This window comes from Somniosus microcephalus, chromosome 20 (assembly GCF_052327205.1).
Source record: "Somniosus microcephalus isolate GS21.2 chromosome 20, FLI_Smic_1.0, whole genome shotgun sequence".
NCBI lineage: Eukaryota > Metazoa > Chordata > Chondrichthyes > Squaliformes > Somniosidae > Somniosus > Somniosus microcephalus.
The window spans coordinates 49,531,925-49,548,805 of NC_141006.1; the positions used below are offsets into that span (position 1 = coordinate 49,531,925).

At 42.9% G+C, this 16,881-nt stretch overlaps 1 protein-coding gene across 2 annotated transcripts in view; it reads left to right on the forward strand.

Annotated features, from left to right (window-relative positions):
- Positions 1–16,881, forward strand: part of ldlrap1b (low density lipoprotein receptor adaptor protein 1b) — a 65,501-nt gene that overhangs the window by 21,669 nt on the left and 26,951 nt on the right. For both annotated transcript variants that reach the window (XM_085962654.1, XM_085962655.1), the window contains exons 2-4: positions 6,348–6,490; positions 7,516–7,628; positions 14,493–14,607. In XM_085962654.1, coding sequence (XP_085818780.1) covers positions 6,348–6,490; positions 7,516–7,628; positions 14,493–14,607 — 371 coding nt within the window. The remainder of the gene's footprint in view (positions 1–6,347; positions 6,491–7,515; positions 7,629–14,492; positions 14,608–16,881) is intronic.

Sequence of the window (16,881 nt, forward strand, 5' to 3'; positions counted from 1 at the left end):
AAGGTAAGATTGTGTAATCTACCTAATATGTTGCCAACTGTGGAAGATTTGTTCACAATGCTGACAGGTGAACAGATCTTTTTGACGTTAGATCTAACAAACGCCTACCTACAACTTGAGTTAGATGAAGAGTCCAAGTCATGCTTGACTATAAATACTCACCGAAGCCTATATCAGTTCAATAGACTACAATTTGGAGTGCCTTCTGCCCCCTACATATTCCAGGGGGTGATGAACCAAATTTTGCAAGCGATTGAAGGAGTATTGTGTTATTTGGATGACATACTCGTTTCAGCACCAAACCAGCAAATCCATGATGAGGTGTTGAATGAAGTGCTCAAACGGCTAGAGAAGCACGGAGTACGAGTGACCGCTCACAAGTGTCAGTTGTTTCAAAACTCAATGGAGTACTTAGGGCACAGAGTAGACAAATATGGTTTACATCCAACCAAGGGAAAGCTGGATGCAATCAGAAATGCACCCACTCCCAAGAATGTCTCTGAACTTAGATAATTTTTGGGTCTTTTGAATTATTACGGAAAGTTCCTCCCAAACTTGGCTACATTGTTACATCCACTGAATGAGCTGTTGAGAGAACAGGTCCCTTGGAAGTGGCCAAAAGTGTCTTTTGGATGAGACGCTAAACCGAGGCCCCGTCTGCTCTCTCGGGTGGACGTAAAAGATCCCATGGCACTATTTCGAAGAAGAGCAGGGGAGTTACCCCTGGTGTCCTGACCAATATTTATCCCTCAGCCAACATAACAAAAACAGATTCTTTGGTCATTATCACATTGCTGTTTCGTGAGCCCTTGCTGTGCGCAAATTGGCTGCCACGTTTCCCACATTACATCAGTGACTCCATTTCAAAAGTACTTAATTGGCTGTAAAGTGCTTTGAGACGTCTGGTGGTCGTGAAAGACGCTACTATATAAATGCAAGTCTTTCATGTTATGAGAGGGGAAAAAGTTTGTGCCCCCAGTTGTACCTCAGAGTCTGAGAGACGGAAGGAACGGCAGCAGAAAAAGAGGAAACAACTTCTCCAAAACTGATCCCAACTCATTGCCAAGGCTGTGGAAAGATAACCTCACCGCCTTCTTAGGAAGTTTAACCACTTTATTCACTTTCTTATTTGAGCTCCGTTTGGAATTAGAGTTTATTTTATTATTTTTTTTTGTTGTATGTTTAATGACAGTGTTGAAGAGGGAAAGAGAAACTTGGAGCAACTTCTTCCATCAAAGCTGCAATGAGACTTGAAAGAATTTTAAAATTTTTAATGAACTTTTCACAAAAAATGTGTTAAAAATACTTTTTTTTCCCCCTAAGTTTCAAATATGATTTTGGAAGAAACAGAAACAAAAATCAATTTTTCCCTCATCTAAACAAGTTTCAACCAGGTCTTGGAAGTCCAAATGCTTTTAAAGGGGTCTGAAATGCTTAAAACATTTTAAAATTGAAATTTCTCTATTTGATTAAGACGTTTGGGAATACGGATACCCGTTTTTGTTCAATTCTTTTTAATACTGTGAACTAAAGAACTACAGCACTTCATATTTGTTGGTTGTCTGGTTGCATTGTGATTACTTATGTGGGCGTACAGCACGTCAGCACCATAGGAAAGCTGCTGCTCCTGCTGCTTGTGCAGCCGCTGCTATAGTGACACGAGGGATGGGCTAATATGTTGAAAACTTTAAAATTAATACAAATTGCATGAATATAGATATGTCTTTTTCAGCTCAGCTTGGGCTTTTGGATTGTCGATGTATATAACCATGTAACATAAGCAGTGACGTTGCTGAAGTGTTAATACATTATTATGCAGTTCTTTTATATCCCAGTCATTTCTGACATTTTTTTTAAATAGAGTTTAAAAGCTTTTAATTAATTCTACCATAAACAAACTTGCAGAATGGGCATGTAAATGACAAATTAATTTCAGTATAGATAAATATGAGGTGGTGCATTTTGGCAGGAGGAATAATAAGAGTCTAAATGGAGTAGAGGTGCAAAGGGATCTCTGGGTATAGATTCACAAATCAATAAAAGTAGCAACGCAGGTTAAAAAAGCCATAAAAATGCAAATAAAGCACTGGGGCTCATTTCTAGAGGAATAGAATTCAAAAGCAGAAAAGTTGTGTTCTACTTGTATAGAACCTTGTCTGATTGTCTCATGATTTGAGATGGTGGGGTGGCAATATGGCATTAGTGTATATATGCTTTTAAGTGGTTGCTGTAAAAGTTGTTGTAAAATTTGCTCACTAACAAAAAGGTTACGCTGAAAGGAGTTCAGTACAAAAAAAAATTAGAGGGAACTTTGCTTTGGAGCTGCCATTCTGGTGTCCGCACTAAATATCCTACTTTTTTGGGGGCACTGGCTAAATGTAGAAGTGCCAGACATGGACAGACATAGAAACTAATAACCTTTTTGTATTTGTGCTGTTAGTTTCCACAGAAGCGTCAAAATCCATTCAGGTAAATGTGAATAGCCAGAAATTGTCATTTAAAGCTGTTTCACATTACAGATCACCAGCCCGACCCAAACCCCAATGGAAAAAATTGTTTTCTCTCTTCTACCTGTTTACATTGGTTCTGTAGAATTTGTGGTCAGTCACGTGTTGTATAATAACACAGCACCATTTCCCTCTGTATCCGTGGGATTTGGGTGGTGATTTCTATCAACTGACAACTAGCCTTTATGTAACACATGCCAGTGGTGTTTAATTGCACATTTTTCTAAACTCTGACTTTAAAAAAAAAAAAACATCCAAATACAAACTGAAAATGTAACACACACTAGGTGGTTTCTGAAATTCTTCATTTTTACAATTTTGAAGATATGGCTTCAGCTTTTAATAAAATGAGGCTTTTATTTGACCAATTCTGACACTAATGCCATAGCCAAGAACCAGACAATCTGGGAGGAGTCTAGCAAGCCTCCCACACTGCACACACCCTGTGGTGAGTGTGATCAAGATTTAATTTTGGCCTGAGGTTGATGTTGTACATTAAATTATGACTGCCATAGATACTCGACTGATACAGAAGATCTTGCCTTGTTTCCTATGGTAAATGAAGTAGAAGGATTGGTTCCCACTTACACCGAGGGAGTGTTTTTTCCCCAGTGAAAACAAAATTCAAATATTTCGTCCAATTTTATTTCACAAAAGCTGCGTTCAGCAGTAGCTTAGAAAGGAAATTTCAGTCCCCAGACATCTTTTGTATTGTCGTGAAGTCTAACGTGCTCTTATCTGTGTGTGCTGGCTATATTTTAAACTATAACCTTAAGTTTGAAGTTAATGCTGTTTTGAAATTAGTGCTTAAATGCACATTACTGGCCTACATAGGTGTTCAGTTATACTGTGGTTTTTAAAACTTGCGCTAAGGACTCATGCCAGTTGGTAGCATTGGTTAATAGCCCATTTCTAAGTTTGTTCGGTTTAACGTCTTCACTGTTCTATGTGCTGGCTTAAACCTTTCAACTATTTTATTGTTATGTCACTAAGATTTCTGGTTTGCCTGTGGCCTTTGTAAGGGTAAGAGAACTGTGCTCACTTGTCTTCGGGTTAGAATAGGAGAATAGTTGGAAAGTCAAATATTCGGAGCTTTTGCTGTACGTTTTACAACTGAATGCAACAGGCTTTCCGTGTGAGAACATGTGATGGTGTTGCAGTGCATTGCAGAACCACCAGTGTGCTGCATCAGAGAAACGGCGGTTAAAAAATGCAGGTTTTGATCACGTGTCTGAATTCCTGATCTGATGTGGCCGGGGGTGCCTCGAAGTGGAGCACAAATCTGAGCACACACCTCCCAGCAGCTGCTTGGAGCAGTACAGGGAGCAGTTTCCCTGCCAATGTGTGGCCCAAACTGGAGGCGGTGAAACAACAGCTAACATTCCCCCAAAAAGAAATGAGATTTACAATGCCCAAATCAATTTTGATTCTGAATTGGATTTTGTGTACATTATTTAAATTCTTAAATGCCCCAATCTGACTGCAAGTACAGTTGATTTCTGCAAGTTTTACCATGGAAATGTTTTGGTGGCCTTAATTGGAGGGAAGGAGGAGAAGGTGAAAGGAGCACATTTTAAAGTTTTCATTGTATGTTGGCAGACAACGATCTTCATCTTAGCAGAGCATCTCCTCCTGGCTGAGTGCTGATGACACCTATCAATAAAGGATCACTTCAGTAGGAGAGAAGGGCTCCAGGCGCCAGTTTGAGACTATATATTTCCCACTCATTTTTAAGGAGTGTGCCTTGATCTGGTGTAACGTGATGAGTGAGGGTAAAGAGCAGAACGATAACCTCCAAACACTTGCATGTTTTCAGACTTTCACAGTTAGGGGCAGAATTTCTGCTTTGGGTGCAATCTGCGGTCTGGGCGCAAAATGCACCCAAAATTGCGCTCATTTTAAGAAGTGCTTTCCCCCCACCCCTCCCGAGTTGCATTTCGCCGAACGGAAAATCTGCCATGAGCCAGTGTAACCGGGCAGCGTTTTAAAATGGAATTAAAAAAAAACAAGTTTGCTTTAAAAAATATCCCTTGATGTATTTGAGAGGTAACTTGGTGCCGGTTGCTTAATACAAGTGAAAATGGGTTTATTACAAAAAATAAGCATAAATCACCATCTATGAGTAAGCTGATTGAAAATGATGTAAAATATATATAGAACCATTTGTTAGTTATAGTGGGATACAGTAGTCAGTTTCTTAAAAAAAAATACAATCAAAAGCTTTTAAAATGTGCCTATTGGTGTCCTTGCGCCCAAAAGAACCAACTGAATTCTTTAGACCTTCCTCGAAGGCCCGCAAATGAGCGCAATTAGTGGCAAATCCCAATGGGGATTAACTCGCCCTGGGGGGGCGTGGCCTGTTTTGTAGGCGTGTCTATTCGCAACACCAAAGTTCTGATTGGTCACCCTGGATGACAAGAGCTGATTTCTGATTGGTCCCCTTGGAGGACAAGACACACCCAGCAGTTTCTCTAGAATGTGTAATTAGATCCTGGCGGCCTGCGGAATCAGTTACTTTGCAAAGCGTAATTCGAGCCATTCTGACTACCAGGTTCCAGCCAGAACAGAGCTCACATAGAACAGACCAGGCTCACCCTCGCGGGTTAAGACCGCTTCCCACCCCCTGCCCAAGTTCCTGACCTCCTCCCCTCCCCCCCCCCCCCCAGTTCCTGACCTCTCCCCTCCCCAAGTACCTGATCTGATCTCTCTCTTACCCCAGTTCCTGACCTCCTCTCCCCTCCCCCATTCCTGACCTCTTTCTCTTTTCCCCCCCCCCCCCCCCCCCCGCCCCAAGTTCCTGACCTCTCTCCCTTCCCCCCCGTCGAGCCTGTGCCGGCTCTCTGCAAAAACATTTCAGCTAGTCCCACTCTCCCGCCCTTTCCCCATAGCCCTGCAAAATTTTTTCTTTCAGGTACTTATCCAATTCCTTTTTGAAAGCCAGGATTGAGTCTGCCTCCACCACCCTTTCAGGCAGTGAATTCCAGATCCTAACCACTCGCTGCGTAAAAATGTTTTTCCTCATGTCGCCTTTGGTTCTTCTGCCAATCACCTGAAATCTGTGTCTTCTGGTTCTTGACCCTTCCTCCAATGGGAACAGTTTCTTTCCATCTACTCTAGCTAGACCCCTCATGATTTTGAACACCTTTTATTAAATCTCCTCTCAACCTTCTCTGCTCCAAGGAGAACAACCCCAGCTTCTCTAGTCTATCCACATAACTGAAGTCCCTCATCCCTGGAACCATTCTTGTAAATCTTTTCTGCACCCTCTCTAAGGCCTTCACATTCGAAGTGTGGTGCCCAGAATTGGACACAATACTCCAGTTGAGGCCAAACCAGTGTTTTATAAAGGTTCATCATAACTTCCTTGCTTTTGTACTGCATGCCTCTATGAAGCCCAGGATCCCGTAAGCTTTTGTTAACCACTTTCTCAACCTGCCCTGCCACCATCAATGATTTGTGCACATATACCCCCAGGTCTCTCTGTTCATGCACCCCCTTTAGAATTGTACCCTTTTTAGTTTACATTGCCTCTCCTCGTTCTTCCTACCAAAATGTATCACTTTGCACTTTTCTGCGTTAAATTTCACACTGAATGTAATTTGCGCTTAAAATTCCGAGATCTTTTCCACGGGTTATGCTGATTTCAGGCAATTTGCACCAAAAGAACCAGTGGAACCTTGCAGAAACTTTACCCCTTAAAACTCAGAGGTGTAATATTAAATCTTGTAGCTACTGGTTGAAAACAATATACTGTAGCAGAATCTGCCCTCTCTCGCTGGTGTGCTGATCGTAGCTTTGAACTTGCATTCCTTAACGCACACTTTTTTACCTTTCTTCAAGAGCTGCCAGAAAACTGGACAGATACAAGAGAAACACTCCAGGAAGGAATGATATTTAACCTCAAGTATTTGGGCATGACTCTAGTGGAACAACCAAAGGGGGAAGATATGTCATCTGCTGCTGTCCGAAGGATAGTTGCTATGGTAATATTCAATTTTGTCTACATTTTGAATGGTTGGTTTAAGGTACAACTCGAATGCTGAAAGCAGTGGGTAGGAGCTTTGTCAGATTTGGTCGCCCAAATCTTGTTGGCTTCACAAGATCTCCTGGTGGCACTAACACAGCACAAACCCAATATTAAAGTAGCTCATTAGATGCAACCCTTGTTTACATTGGCAATGGTAACTGAATTACCAATGCAAACAAAAATGATTCATCTCCTGCAAACCACTGCAAACCTCGTGAATTTACAGCACACAGGATAAAACCACAGTGGAGGCGCTTTTCTAAGTGGAGGATGTCATTGCAGCGTGACCAGTTTACATTGTCCATTTCCATTATAAATGTGGAGATAAAATGTTCCAGTGGAAGTAATAAAAATAAGGACAGAATGTATGGCTTTAAAATGGGGACTGAATTATGTATGAATGCCCTGGTCACATACTATGCCCTACCAACCTGCTTCACCTGAAGACTACACTTGGTATTCACTCCCTGTGTGCAGTGTTGCAGGAGATCAGCGAGTTGACTTTTTTTAAAATTTTAAAAACATTTGCAATTTGTGGAACTGGCGTTTTCCCGAGTTCTGTTTTTTGGTCCTGGAATACTGCCGACAGCACCTGATCAGCCATCGTGGAACTATTTTTGCCATGTCTTCTGCTTTTTGCAGTGCTTAACTAATTCAAAGCTTGAGCTTATGAATATTGCAATTACCACTTGTAATTGGCATCAAACATGTACTGCAACAGTTGCATGCAATCAAAGTACTTAAATTTCAGATGGTGTAGGAGGCCCTGTCTATGAAGAAGCATCTGTGATTTTAGTAAGCTGAGCACCTGGGAATTGCTGTATCCTGTTATCAATAAAATTGGAATGTTGCCAGGTACAGCATAGCCTTGGTTGGATGTTCTATAGGGGATTAATCTCTCGTGCATTCGTTAGAATAGCCATTTTTTGGTCCCATATAGGTTTGGGCGATGTATCTAAATTTAAGTATTTTTTCATACAGGCCAAAGCAAGTGGGAAGAAATTTCAGAAAGTCGCATTGACTGTGTCACCACGAGGAATAATTCTACACGATGGTACAAATAATGAACTAATAGAAAACATCTCCATCTACAGGTACAAGGCACCTTTCTATTCAAACACTTGATTTAGATACAAATATTGACTCTACACTGACACCAGATAGGGAGGGTGATGTAGAATTCTCATTGCCACCTGAGATTTCTTTTTAAATATAAAGAAAAGAAGCTGGCAATACACAGTGTTACTGTCAACCTCTGAAAAGAGAATAGATTGGTTAACATTTTGTGTGTTGACCCTTCTTCACAACCTGTCCCTACATAAAATGTGGCTGTGTAAAGGGAATTAAGGGTTACGGGGAGCGGGCAGGAATTTGGACATGAGTCTAGGTTCAGATCGGTCATGGCCCTGTGGGTAGCGGAGCGGGCCCAGGGGCCGTGTAGCCTGATCCTGCTCCTATTTCGTGTGTCTAATTCTGTCAGATTCAGGAGATGGTTCTGTGATAGTGGATTGGCGGTTAGGATCAGATCAGCCATGATCTTATTGAATGGCGGAGCAGGCTCGAGGGGCCGATTGGCCTACTCCTGCTCCTATTTCTTATGTTCTTATGTAAAAAGCCTAGTTTACGGAGTAATACCTTCATGCTTTAATCTTGATTAAACATGAGAGGTAATACTCTTGATCTTCAGAAAAGGAAAGATGTCTCCTTTTGAAGATTGTATGAGAATTTGGAATGTCAAATACTGTACAAAGTTTTGTATGTATTGGAAACAAAAAATAAGTAAGTGTGCAATCATAAAATAAAAAAATACTCTTAAAGAGATTTAAATGCTTTGGCAATCACATTTTCTGCTAAGTTATAAGTGTTCCCCTGATGTGCGTTGCAATCACTAGATGCTAATTTCAGTAATGAATAATGCCGTATTGTTGAATACCCGTGTGTTTTACCTGTCTATACAGCACTGCCTTCCACTGCATGCTATGGGTGGCTTGTGGGCAGAGATAACAGATTTTTTTATTAAAGAAAGTAACTGTGGAGAGCTGCTGTGTACATACCCTGTGGACTGCAAGCTGCCTGCTTTATCTAGGCTATAAAGCATCAAGGGGGAAAATTGGCTCGCGCCTCCTTTGGGGTGATAACTTCGCTGAGCGCTACTTTTGGCGAAAAAGTTAGTGCCCCCATGCCCGAAATTGAATGGTAGCGCCCCAAGCAGGAGGCAGGCGCTACTGGAAATGCTCCCCCTCCCTTTTGGGGTGCTCCCATTGAATATCGTGGTGCTACAGGATAAATGGGTCATTTTCTGGATGGCAAACGGTAACTAGTGGGGTGCCACAAGGATCGGTGCTGGGGCCCCAGCTATTTACAATCTACATTAATGACTTGGATGAAGGGACCGAGTGTAATGTAGCCAAGTTTGCAGATGATACAAAGATGGGTGGGAAAGCAAGTTGTGCAGAGGACTCAAAGAATCTGTAAAGGGATATAGACAGGCAAACATTTGGCAGATGGAGTATAATGTGGGAAAATGCGAGGTTATCCACTTTGGCAGGAAAAATAAAAAAGCAAACTATTATTTAAATGGAGAGAGATAACAAAATGCTACAGTTCAGAGGGACCTGGGGGTCCTTGTGCATGAAACACAAAAAGTTAGCATGCAGGTACAGCAAGTAATCAAAAAGGCAAATGGAATGTTGGCCTTTATTTCAAGGGGGTTGGAGTATAAAAGCAGGGAAGTCCTGCTACAACTGTACAGGGTATTGGTGAGACCACACCTTGAGTACTGCGTACAGTTTTGGTCTCCTTATTTAGAGAAGATTATACTTGCATTGGAGGCAGTTCAGAGACGATTCACTAGGTTAATTCCAGAGATGAAGGGTTTCACTTTTGAGGAAAGGTTGAGCAGGTTGGGCCTATACTCATTGGAACTTAGAAGAATGAGAGGTGATCTTATCAAAACATATAAGATACTGAGGGGGCTCAACAGGGTAGATGCAGAGAGGATGTTTCCCCTCATGGGGAAATCTAGAACTCGGGGGCACAGTCTCAGAATAAAGGGTCACCCTTTTAGAACTGAGATGAGGAGGAACTTCTTCTCTCAGAGGGTCGTAAATTTGTGAAATTCTCTGCCGCAGAGAGCTGTGGAGGCTGGGTCATTAAATACATTTAAAGTGGAGATAGACAAATTTTTACAAGGTAAGGGAGTGAAGGGTTATGGGGAGCGGGCGGGGAAGTGGCTTTTAGCCCAAGATCAGCCATGATCTTATTGAATGGCAGAGCAGGCTCGAGGGGCCAAGTGGCCTATTCTTGCTCCTATTTCTTATGTTCTTATGGTACTGCAGGCTTCCCTCCCCCAATTAGAGGGGAGGGGCCTAGCACAGCACGCACCGTGGCCCTGCTGGACTACCGGGGAGTGGGGTGCCGGCAAAAGAGCCCGGCACTTAAGAGGAGTGCCGGGCTGATGAATCGCTGCTGGCACTCCGCAGGAGGAGGCCAGAGGGGACAGGTGCTGACAGGTGGCCCAAAACAAAAATGGCCGCCCGGCACCTGCCCTTTAATTATCGCTGCCCTGGCCACTAAAACGCCACCCTGACCCTGTCGGATGTAGCGTCCGGTGGTAGGTCAGGGGGCGCGAGCCAAGTTTGCGGTCAGGGTGCGAGCGGGGTGCTGCACACCGCCTCTAACCTCCCGCTGAATTTCGTGGGAGGCGTTAGCGGCGCTGGCCTGGGTGCTAGATGCTTTGCCTTGGGGCGCTAACGGGAGGCGCAAAGCAACCAAATTCCCCCCCCCCCCCCCCCCCCGCAAGTCTTTTATTTTTGTTAACTCCTCTTCCAGTCCTGCTCTCAAAATAGGTGCTGTACAGTTGACACTTTGGTTGCAAACCTAACTTGTTGCTTTGGTAACTAATCCAAACCTCTTAAGCAGACCTCAACATTAACTGGAAAACATACTTCGCACCAAGCAGCCCAATACTATGGATCTCCCTTCATTGGAGCAAAACACATCAATGTTTAGACATAGTAAGAATATAATGTAAGGGGAGAAATATACTGCAGTGACTCTTGGGTCTTGCTTCTGACATCTTGCACATGCCAGTGTTCTCGATAATTCTATACCAGGTTGCATTTCTGAAGTGAAAAATGTTGAATAAAATCTAGCTGCCACAACACACTTAGAACTGCAAGATGCTGTGCCAACAAGTAGCAGGATGTGGGTTTGCATTTGCAGTTTGCTCCCCAAACCACATGTTTATTTCAAAATCTTAGCTCTGCTTTCGTAAGCCACTTTTACACTGGTGGTATTTTGTTTTGGATTCTGGGAAACTGGTGTCCGTGAGTTGGCCCCCTCAGTGTACACTGCTAAATCCCAAAATAATTGCAAATGAGGCAGGCCATTACTGTCTTAATTCTTCAATTCAGAGATACCCTACAGAATCTCTACTATCTCCCCACCTCCCACAACTGCAGCATCCACTTGGTGCCTGAATGACTAGGGTTTTTACCTCTACCACTCCATTCATGTTCATTCTGCATGTTGATCATTTTGTGTGAAGAAGAAATTCCTGATACCAGTCCTGTATCTGCCCTTTACTGGCCTGAATGTATGCCCCTATTCAAGCAGTTTACTTTTAAATCATTTTACACATTTACTTTCTTTCAAGCAATTAACTAGCTTAATTAATTCTACAAGATCAATTCTTAGACACCATCTTTCAAGGCTGAAAAATCCAAGTTTGTTCTATAAGAACATAATAAAATAGGAGCAGGAGTAGGCCAATCGGCCCCTCGAGCCTGCTCCACCGTTCAATAAGATCATGGCTGATCTGATCCTAACCTCAAATTTACTATCGCTCTCCATCCCACCCGAACCCATGTGATCTCCCGGGAGAGGCGAAAAACCAGATAAAAACCCAATGGCCAATTTGGGAGAAAAAATCTGGGAAATTCCTCTCCGACCCATCTAGGCGATCGAAACTCGTCCAGGAGATCACTCTGTCCCTGTATTTCCTACAGTACTTACCTTCTGTAAAAGGTGATCTCCACCCCAGCCAGGAACAGGCCCAATTTACTCTTGAAGGACACCTAGCTGGCAGCCTGTTCAATGTCTCCACTAATCCCTGTGAATAGAACCATCTCCTGAAATCTAACACAGAATTAGAACACAAGAAGTAGGAGCAGGACCAGGCTACACGGCCCCTGGGCCCGCTCTGCTACTCACAGGGCCATGACCGTTCCGAACCTAGACTCCTGTCCAATTTCCTGCCCGCTCCCCGTAACCCCTAATTCCCTTTACTTCTAGGAAACTGTCTATTTCTGTTTTAAATTTATTTAATGATGTAGCTTCCACAGCTTTCTGGGGCAGTAAATTCCACAGACCTACTACCCTCTGAGTGAAGAAGTTTCTCCTCATCTCAGTTTTGAAAGAGCAGCCCCTTATTCTAAGATTATGCCCCCTAGTTCTAGTTTCACCCATCATTGGGAACATCCTCACCGCATCCACCCGATCAAGCCCCTTCACAATCTTATATGTTTCAATAAGATCGCCTCTCATTCTTCTGAACTCCAATGAGTAGAGTCCCAATCTACTCAGCCTTTCCTCATATGTCCACCCCCTCATCCCCGGGATTAACCGAGTGAACCTTCTTTGTACTGACTCGAGAGCAAGTATGTCTTTTAAGTATGAACACCAAAACTGTATGCAGTATTCCAGGTGCGGTCTCACCAATACCTTGTACAACTGCAGCAATACCTCCCTGTTTTTATATTCTATCCCCCTAGCAATAAAAGCCAACATTCCACTGGCCTTCTTGATCACTTGCTGCACCTGCATACTAACTTTTTGAGTTTCGTGCACCAGGACCCCCAGATCCCTTTGTACTTCAGTACTTTCCAGTTTCTTGCCATTAAGATAATAACTTGCTCTATGATTTTTTCCTGCCAAAGTGCATAACCTCACACTTTCCAGTATTGTATTCCATCTGCCAAATCTCTGCCCACTTACTTAGCCTGTCTATGTCCCTTTGCAGGTTTTTTATGTCCTCCTCACTCACTACTTTCCCTCCCATCTTTGTATCATCTGCAAACTTTGATATGTTACACTCGGTCCCCTCCTCCAAATCGTTAATATAGATTGTAAAGAGTTGGGGACCCAGCACTGACCCCTGCGGAACACCACTAGTTACTGATTGCCAGTCTGAGAATGAACCATTTATCCCAACTCTCTGCTTTCTGTTAGATAGCCAATCCTCCACCCATGCCAGAATATTACCCCCAATCCCGTGATTTTTTATCTTGAGCAATAATCTTTTGTGTGGCACCTTGTCAAATGCCTTTTGGAAGTGTAAATACACTATGTCCACTGGTTCCCCTTTATCCACCCTGTATGTTACTTCCTCAAAGAACTCAAGCAAATTTGTCAAACATGACTTCCCCTTCATAAAACCATGCTGACTTTGTCCTATTAAATTATGTTTATCCAAATATCCCGTTACTGTCTCCTTAATAATGAACTCTAAAATTTTACCAACCACAGATGTTAGGTCTATAGTTTCCAGCCTTCTGCCTACTACCCTTTTTAAATAAGGGTGTTACATTAGCAGTTTTCCAATCTGCCGGGACCTTTCCTCATAACTCCCATCTCTTCTGCTTGTGGTTCTTCTCTGTACTGCCTCCACTGGAGTTTGCCCACTTGTACATCCACAATCTCTTTATAAGACCACCTTGACTTATATGAAGGAAAATGGAGAAATGCAGGCTGCCGTAGAACTTTTTTTCTATTTCTCCTCATCCCGTTTCTGCACTTTCACATTTTCTTTCATTGGGAAGAGGCTTGAAGTTTAATTAAATTCAGGATTTGTTTTTAGGCGAGTGATCTTTTCAGAATGAGTGGACTGTTTCTCACCTAACTCACACCAGGTGTTCTCCATTGGCACTTTTTAAATTTAGATTGCAAGTGTTCACACTAGTGTTAGCTGTGGCTCAGTTGGTAGCACCCTTGCTTCTGAGTCAGAAGGCTGTGGGTTCAAGTCCCACTCCAGAGACTTGAGCACAGAATCTGGGCTAATATTTCAGTGCAGTACTGAAGGAGTGCCATCTTTCAGATGTGACATTAAACCAAGGTTTTCCCTCTCTCTAGTGGATGTAAAAGATCCCGTGGTACTATTTCCAAGAGCTGGGGAATTCTCCCAGGTACCTTGGCCAATATTTATTCCTCAACCAACATCACTAAAAACAGATTATCTGGTCATTATCACAGTGCTGTTCTCAAAATTAGCTACTACATTTCCTACACTACAACAGTGACTACACTTCAAAAGTACTTCATTGGCTGTAAAGCACTTTGGGATGTTCTAAGGTCGGGCAATATAAATGCACATTCTTTATAGATTGCAAGAGAACACTATCTGTACACTGGCAATCCCCCATTTACTTTGCTAATTCCATTGGCAGGATCATATGTCACAAAAAATGTCAGTCTACAATTGCTACCTCGATGAGGGTGAGCTGACCTCCGCTATATAACCACAGGGAGCCATCCCCCAGCTGCTGCTCGCCTGCAATCCAAACCAAAGCACTTGCCGTAGCTTGCTTTTAGCAGCCAGTCTTCCCTATCTGTTCTGCAGCAGAATCTGCCTTATTCATTGCAAAGGGCTTTTTTTCAAATCACCGGAAATGAGTTTGCAGCAGTCGGCTAATTTTCTATAATAGAGGTGGCTGGATGAGTCCACCTGGGAATTGGGCGCGGCCACAAGCTCCATTCATTTTGATAGGAACCTTAATTGCTCAATTACTGCACAACCGAGGGCCACTTATTTTTTAACCTTTTTAATGGGCAGACTAAATCTAACCCAAAGAAATTGGGATTGAAGGCAGACCTTTGCCACCAGTGATATTTAAGATTTTTCTTTTGTTGCCTTAAAATTGTCTCTTTTTTCTTAAACCATGTCCTTTTTTCTTTACCAGGATATCCTATTGCACAGCAGACAAAGTACATGATAAAGTTTTTGCCTACATCGCACAGAGCCAGCTAAATGAGACATTGGAATGCCATGCCTTCCTGTGTACAAAGAAAAAACTGGTGAGCTCACTCGTACAGTATCAGTCATGTATCTCCGCATTTGCATTGCCACCCTCAGGGAGGGTGCAATCGCACCTCATCTTTAGCATTTGTGTGTAAATTATGTCAATGGCAAATCAAAGCAATCTCCAGACCTGATTTTCTAACCCTACTGACGTAATAAAACTCACTACGCACTTGGTTCGAGTATAAAGCAAGGCTTTAATCAACTTGTTTCAAAACATGGAGGTCTAGTTATCTTTCACTAGTCCCTGTTTACAAAATGTCCTGGAAAAACTGGGCCCATGCCCGAGTATTTATACTCCTTGGACGGTGCCACCAGCTGGCCATCCAGTGTTATTTCATGAGTCTTTCTTCATGGATCATAAGATTCATAACACCTACCACCTGTTGATCTCGGAGATCACCAACTGCAGTGCAAACATGATATTCTGCAGCTCAAAGAGTGACGATTAACGGTGTTGAGAAAAATGTTTTTTAAATAAAATTAACCCTTCCCCAATTGGCTGTCCTGCCTGAAGATCAAGTAACTTAAACTTTTTTTTTTTTAAGTGTGGCATATGTTATGATATTACAATATTATCAACAAAGGGATCCCCATGAGATCAGATCAGGTTTTGGAATAAAAACAGAAAATGCTGGAAATACTCAGCAGGTCAGGCAGCATCTGTGGAGAGAGAAACAGTGTTAACGTCTTTTTCCGAGTGGCAGGCAGTGACTAGTGGGATACCGCAGGGATCGGTCCTAGGACCCCAGCTATTCACAATATATATTAATGATCTAGACGAGGGAACTAGATGTAATATCTCCAAGTTTGCAGGCGACACAAAGCTGGGTGGGCGTGTGTGCTGTGAGGAGGATGCCGAGAAACTCCAGTATGATTTGGACAGATTGGGTGATATGGCAGATGCAGTATAATGTGGATAAATGCGAGGTTATCCACTTTGGTGGCAAAAACAGGAAGGCAGATTATTATCTGAACGGCAATAGATTGGGAGAAGGGGAAGTGCAACGAGACCTGGGTGTCCTTGTGCACCAGTCGCTGAAGGTAAGCATGCAGGTGCAGCAGGCGGTTAAGAAAGCAAATGGTATGTTGGCCTTTGTAGCAAGACGATTCGAGTACAGGAGCAAGGATGTGTCTTGCTGCAGTTGTACAGAGCCTTGGTGAGACCACACCTTGAGTATTGTGTGCCGTTTTGGTCGCCTTATCTGAGGAAGGATGTTCTTGCCACGGAGGGAGTGCAGCGAAGATGCACCAGACTGATACCTGAGATGGCAGGAATGACGTATGAGGAGAGATTGGGTCAATTAGGCTTGTACTCGCTGGAGTTTAGAAGAATGAGAGGGGATCTCATTGAAACTTATAAAATTCTAACAGGACTGGACAGACTAGATGCAGGAAGGATGTTCCCGATGGCGGGGGAGTCCAGAACCAGGGGTCACAGTCTAAGGATAAGGGGTAAGCCATTTAGGACAGAGATGAGGAGGAATTTCTTCACCCAGAGAGTGGTGAACCTGTGGAATTCTCTACCACAGAAGGCAGTTGAGGCCAATTCATTAACTATATTCAAGAAGGAGTTAGATATATTTCTTAAGGCTAAAGAGATCAAGGGATATGGGGAGAAGGGAGGGACAGGGTACTGAGTTTGGATGATCAGCCATGATCTCATTGAATGACGGAGCAGGCTCGAGGGGCCAAATGGCCTACTCCTGCTCCTATCTTCTATGTTTCAGGTCGATGACCTTTCGTCAGGTTTTGGACATGCTTGTGAATGTGGCTTCCAAACGCTAAGGAGGTTTGGGCGCAGTTCACTCGCAGTTCCATTGATGGAGTATGAATGTGCTGTTTATACTAAGGGACATGTGGTTCAGTTATGTGCTTCGGATTGGGCAGTCTTTTATTTACGTGGGCTGAGTTAAGATGTCAAATTGCAAAAGTAAGGAAAATTGCAAATGCTGGCATTATGAACAGAAAGTTCTGGAAATGCAGCTGAGGAAGTGCCTGCACCCGATGTACACTTGACACGTTCACTTATCTTTTTTATTTATCTCTTCCGATGCTAACAAGCCACCAGAGTATCTTCACTTTTCTCCAGTCTATAGTTTTCTCTAAAATGTAAACCTGGCATAGTTTTTAAAAATAGAAGTCCATTCTGCTTCAGTGTCTCATTATGTCAGTCATTAATTAAATGTTTAATTTAATTTCCCATTAGCAAACAATATATTGGAACTTGAGCTATGCTCCCAACTCCTGTTTGGTTTGGGCTTAGCAGA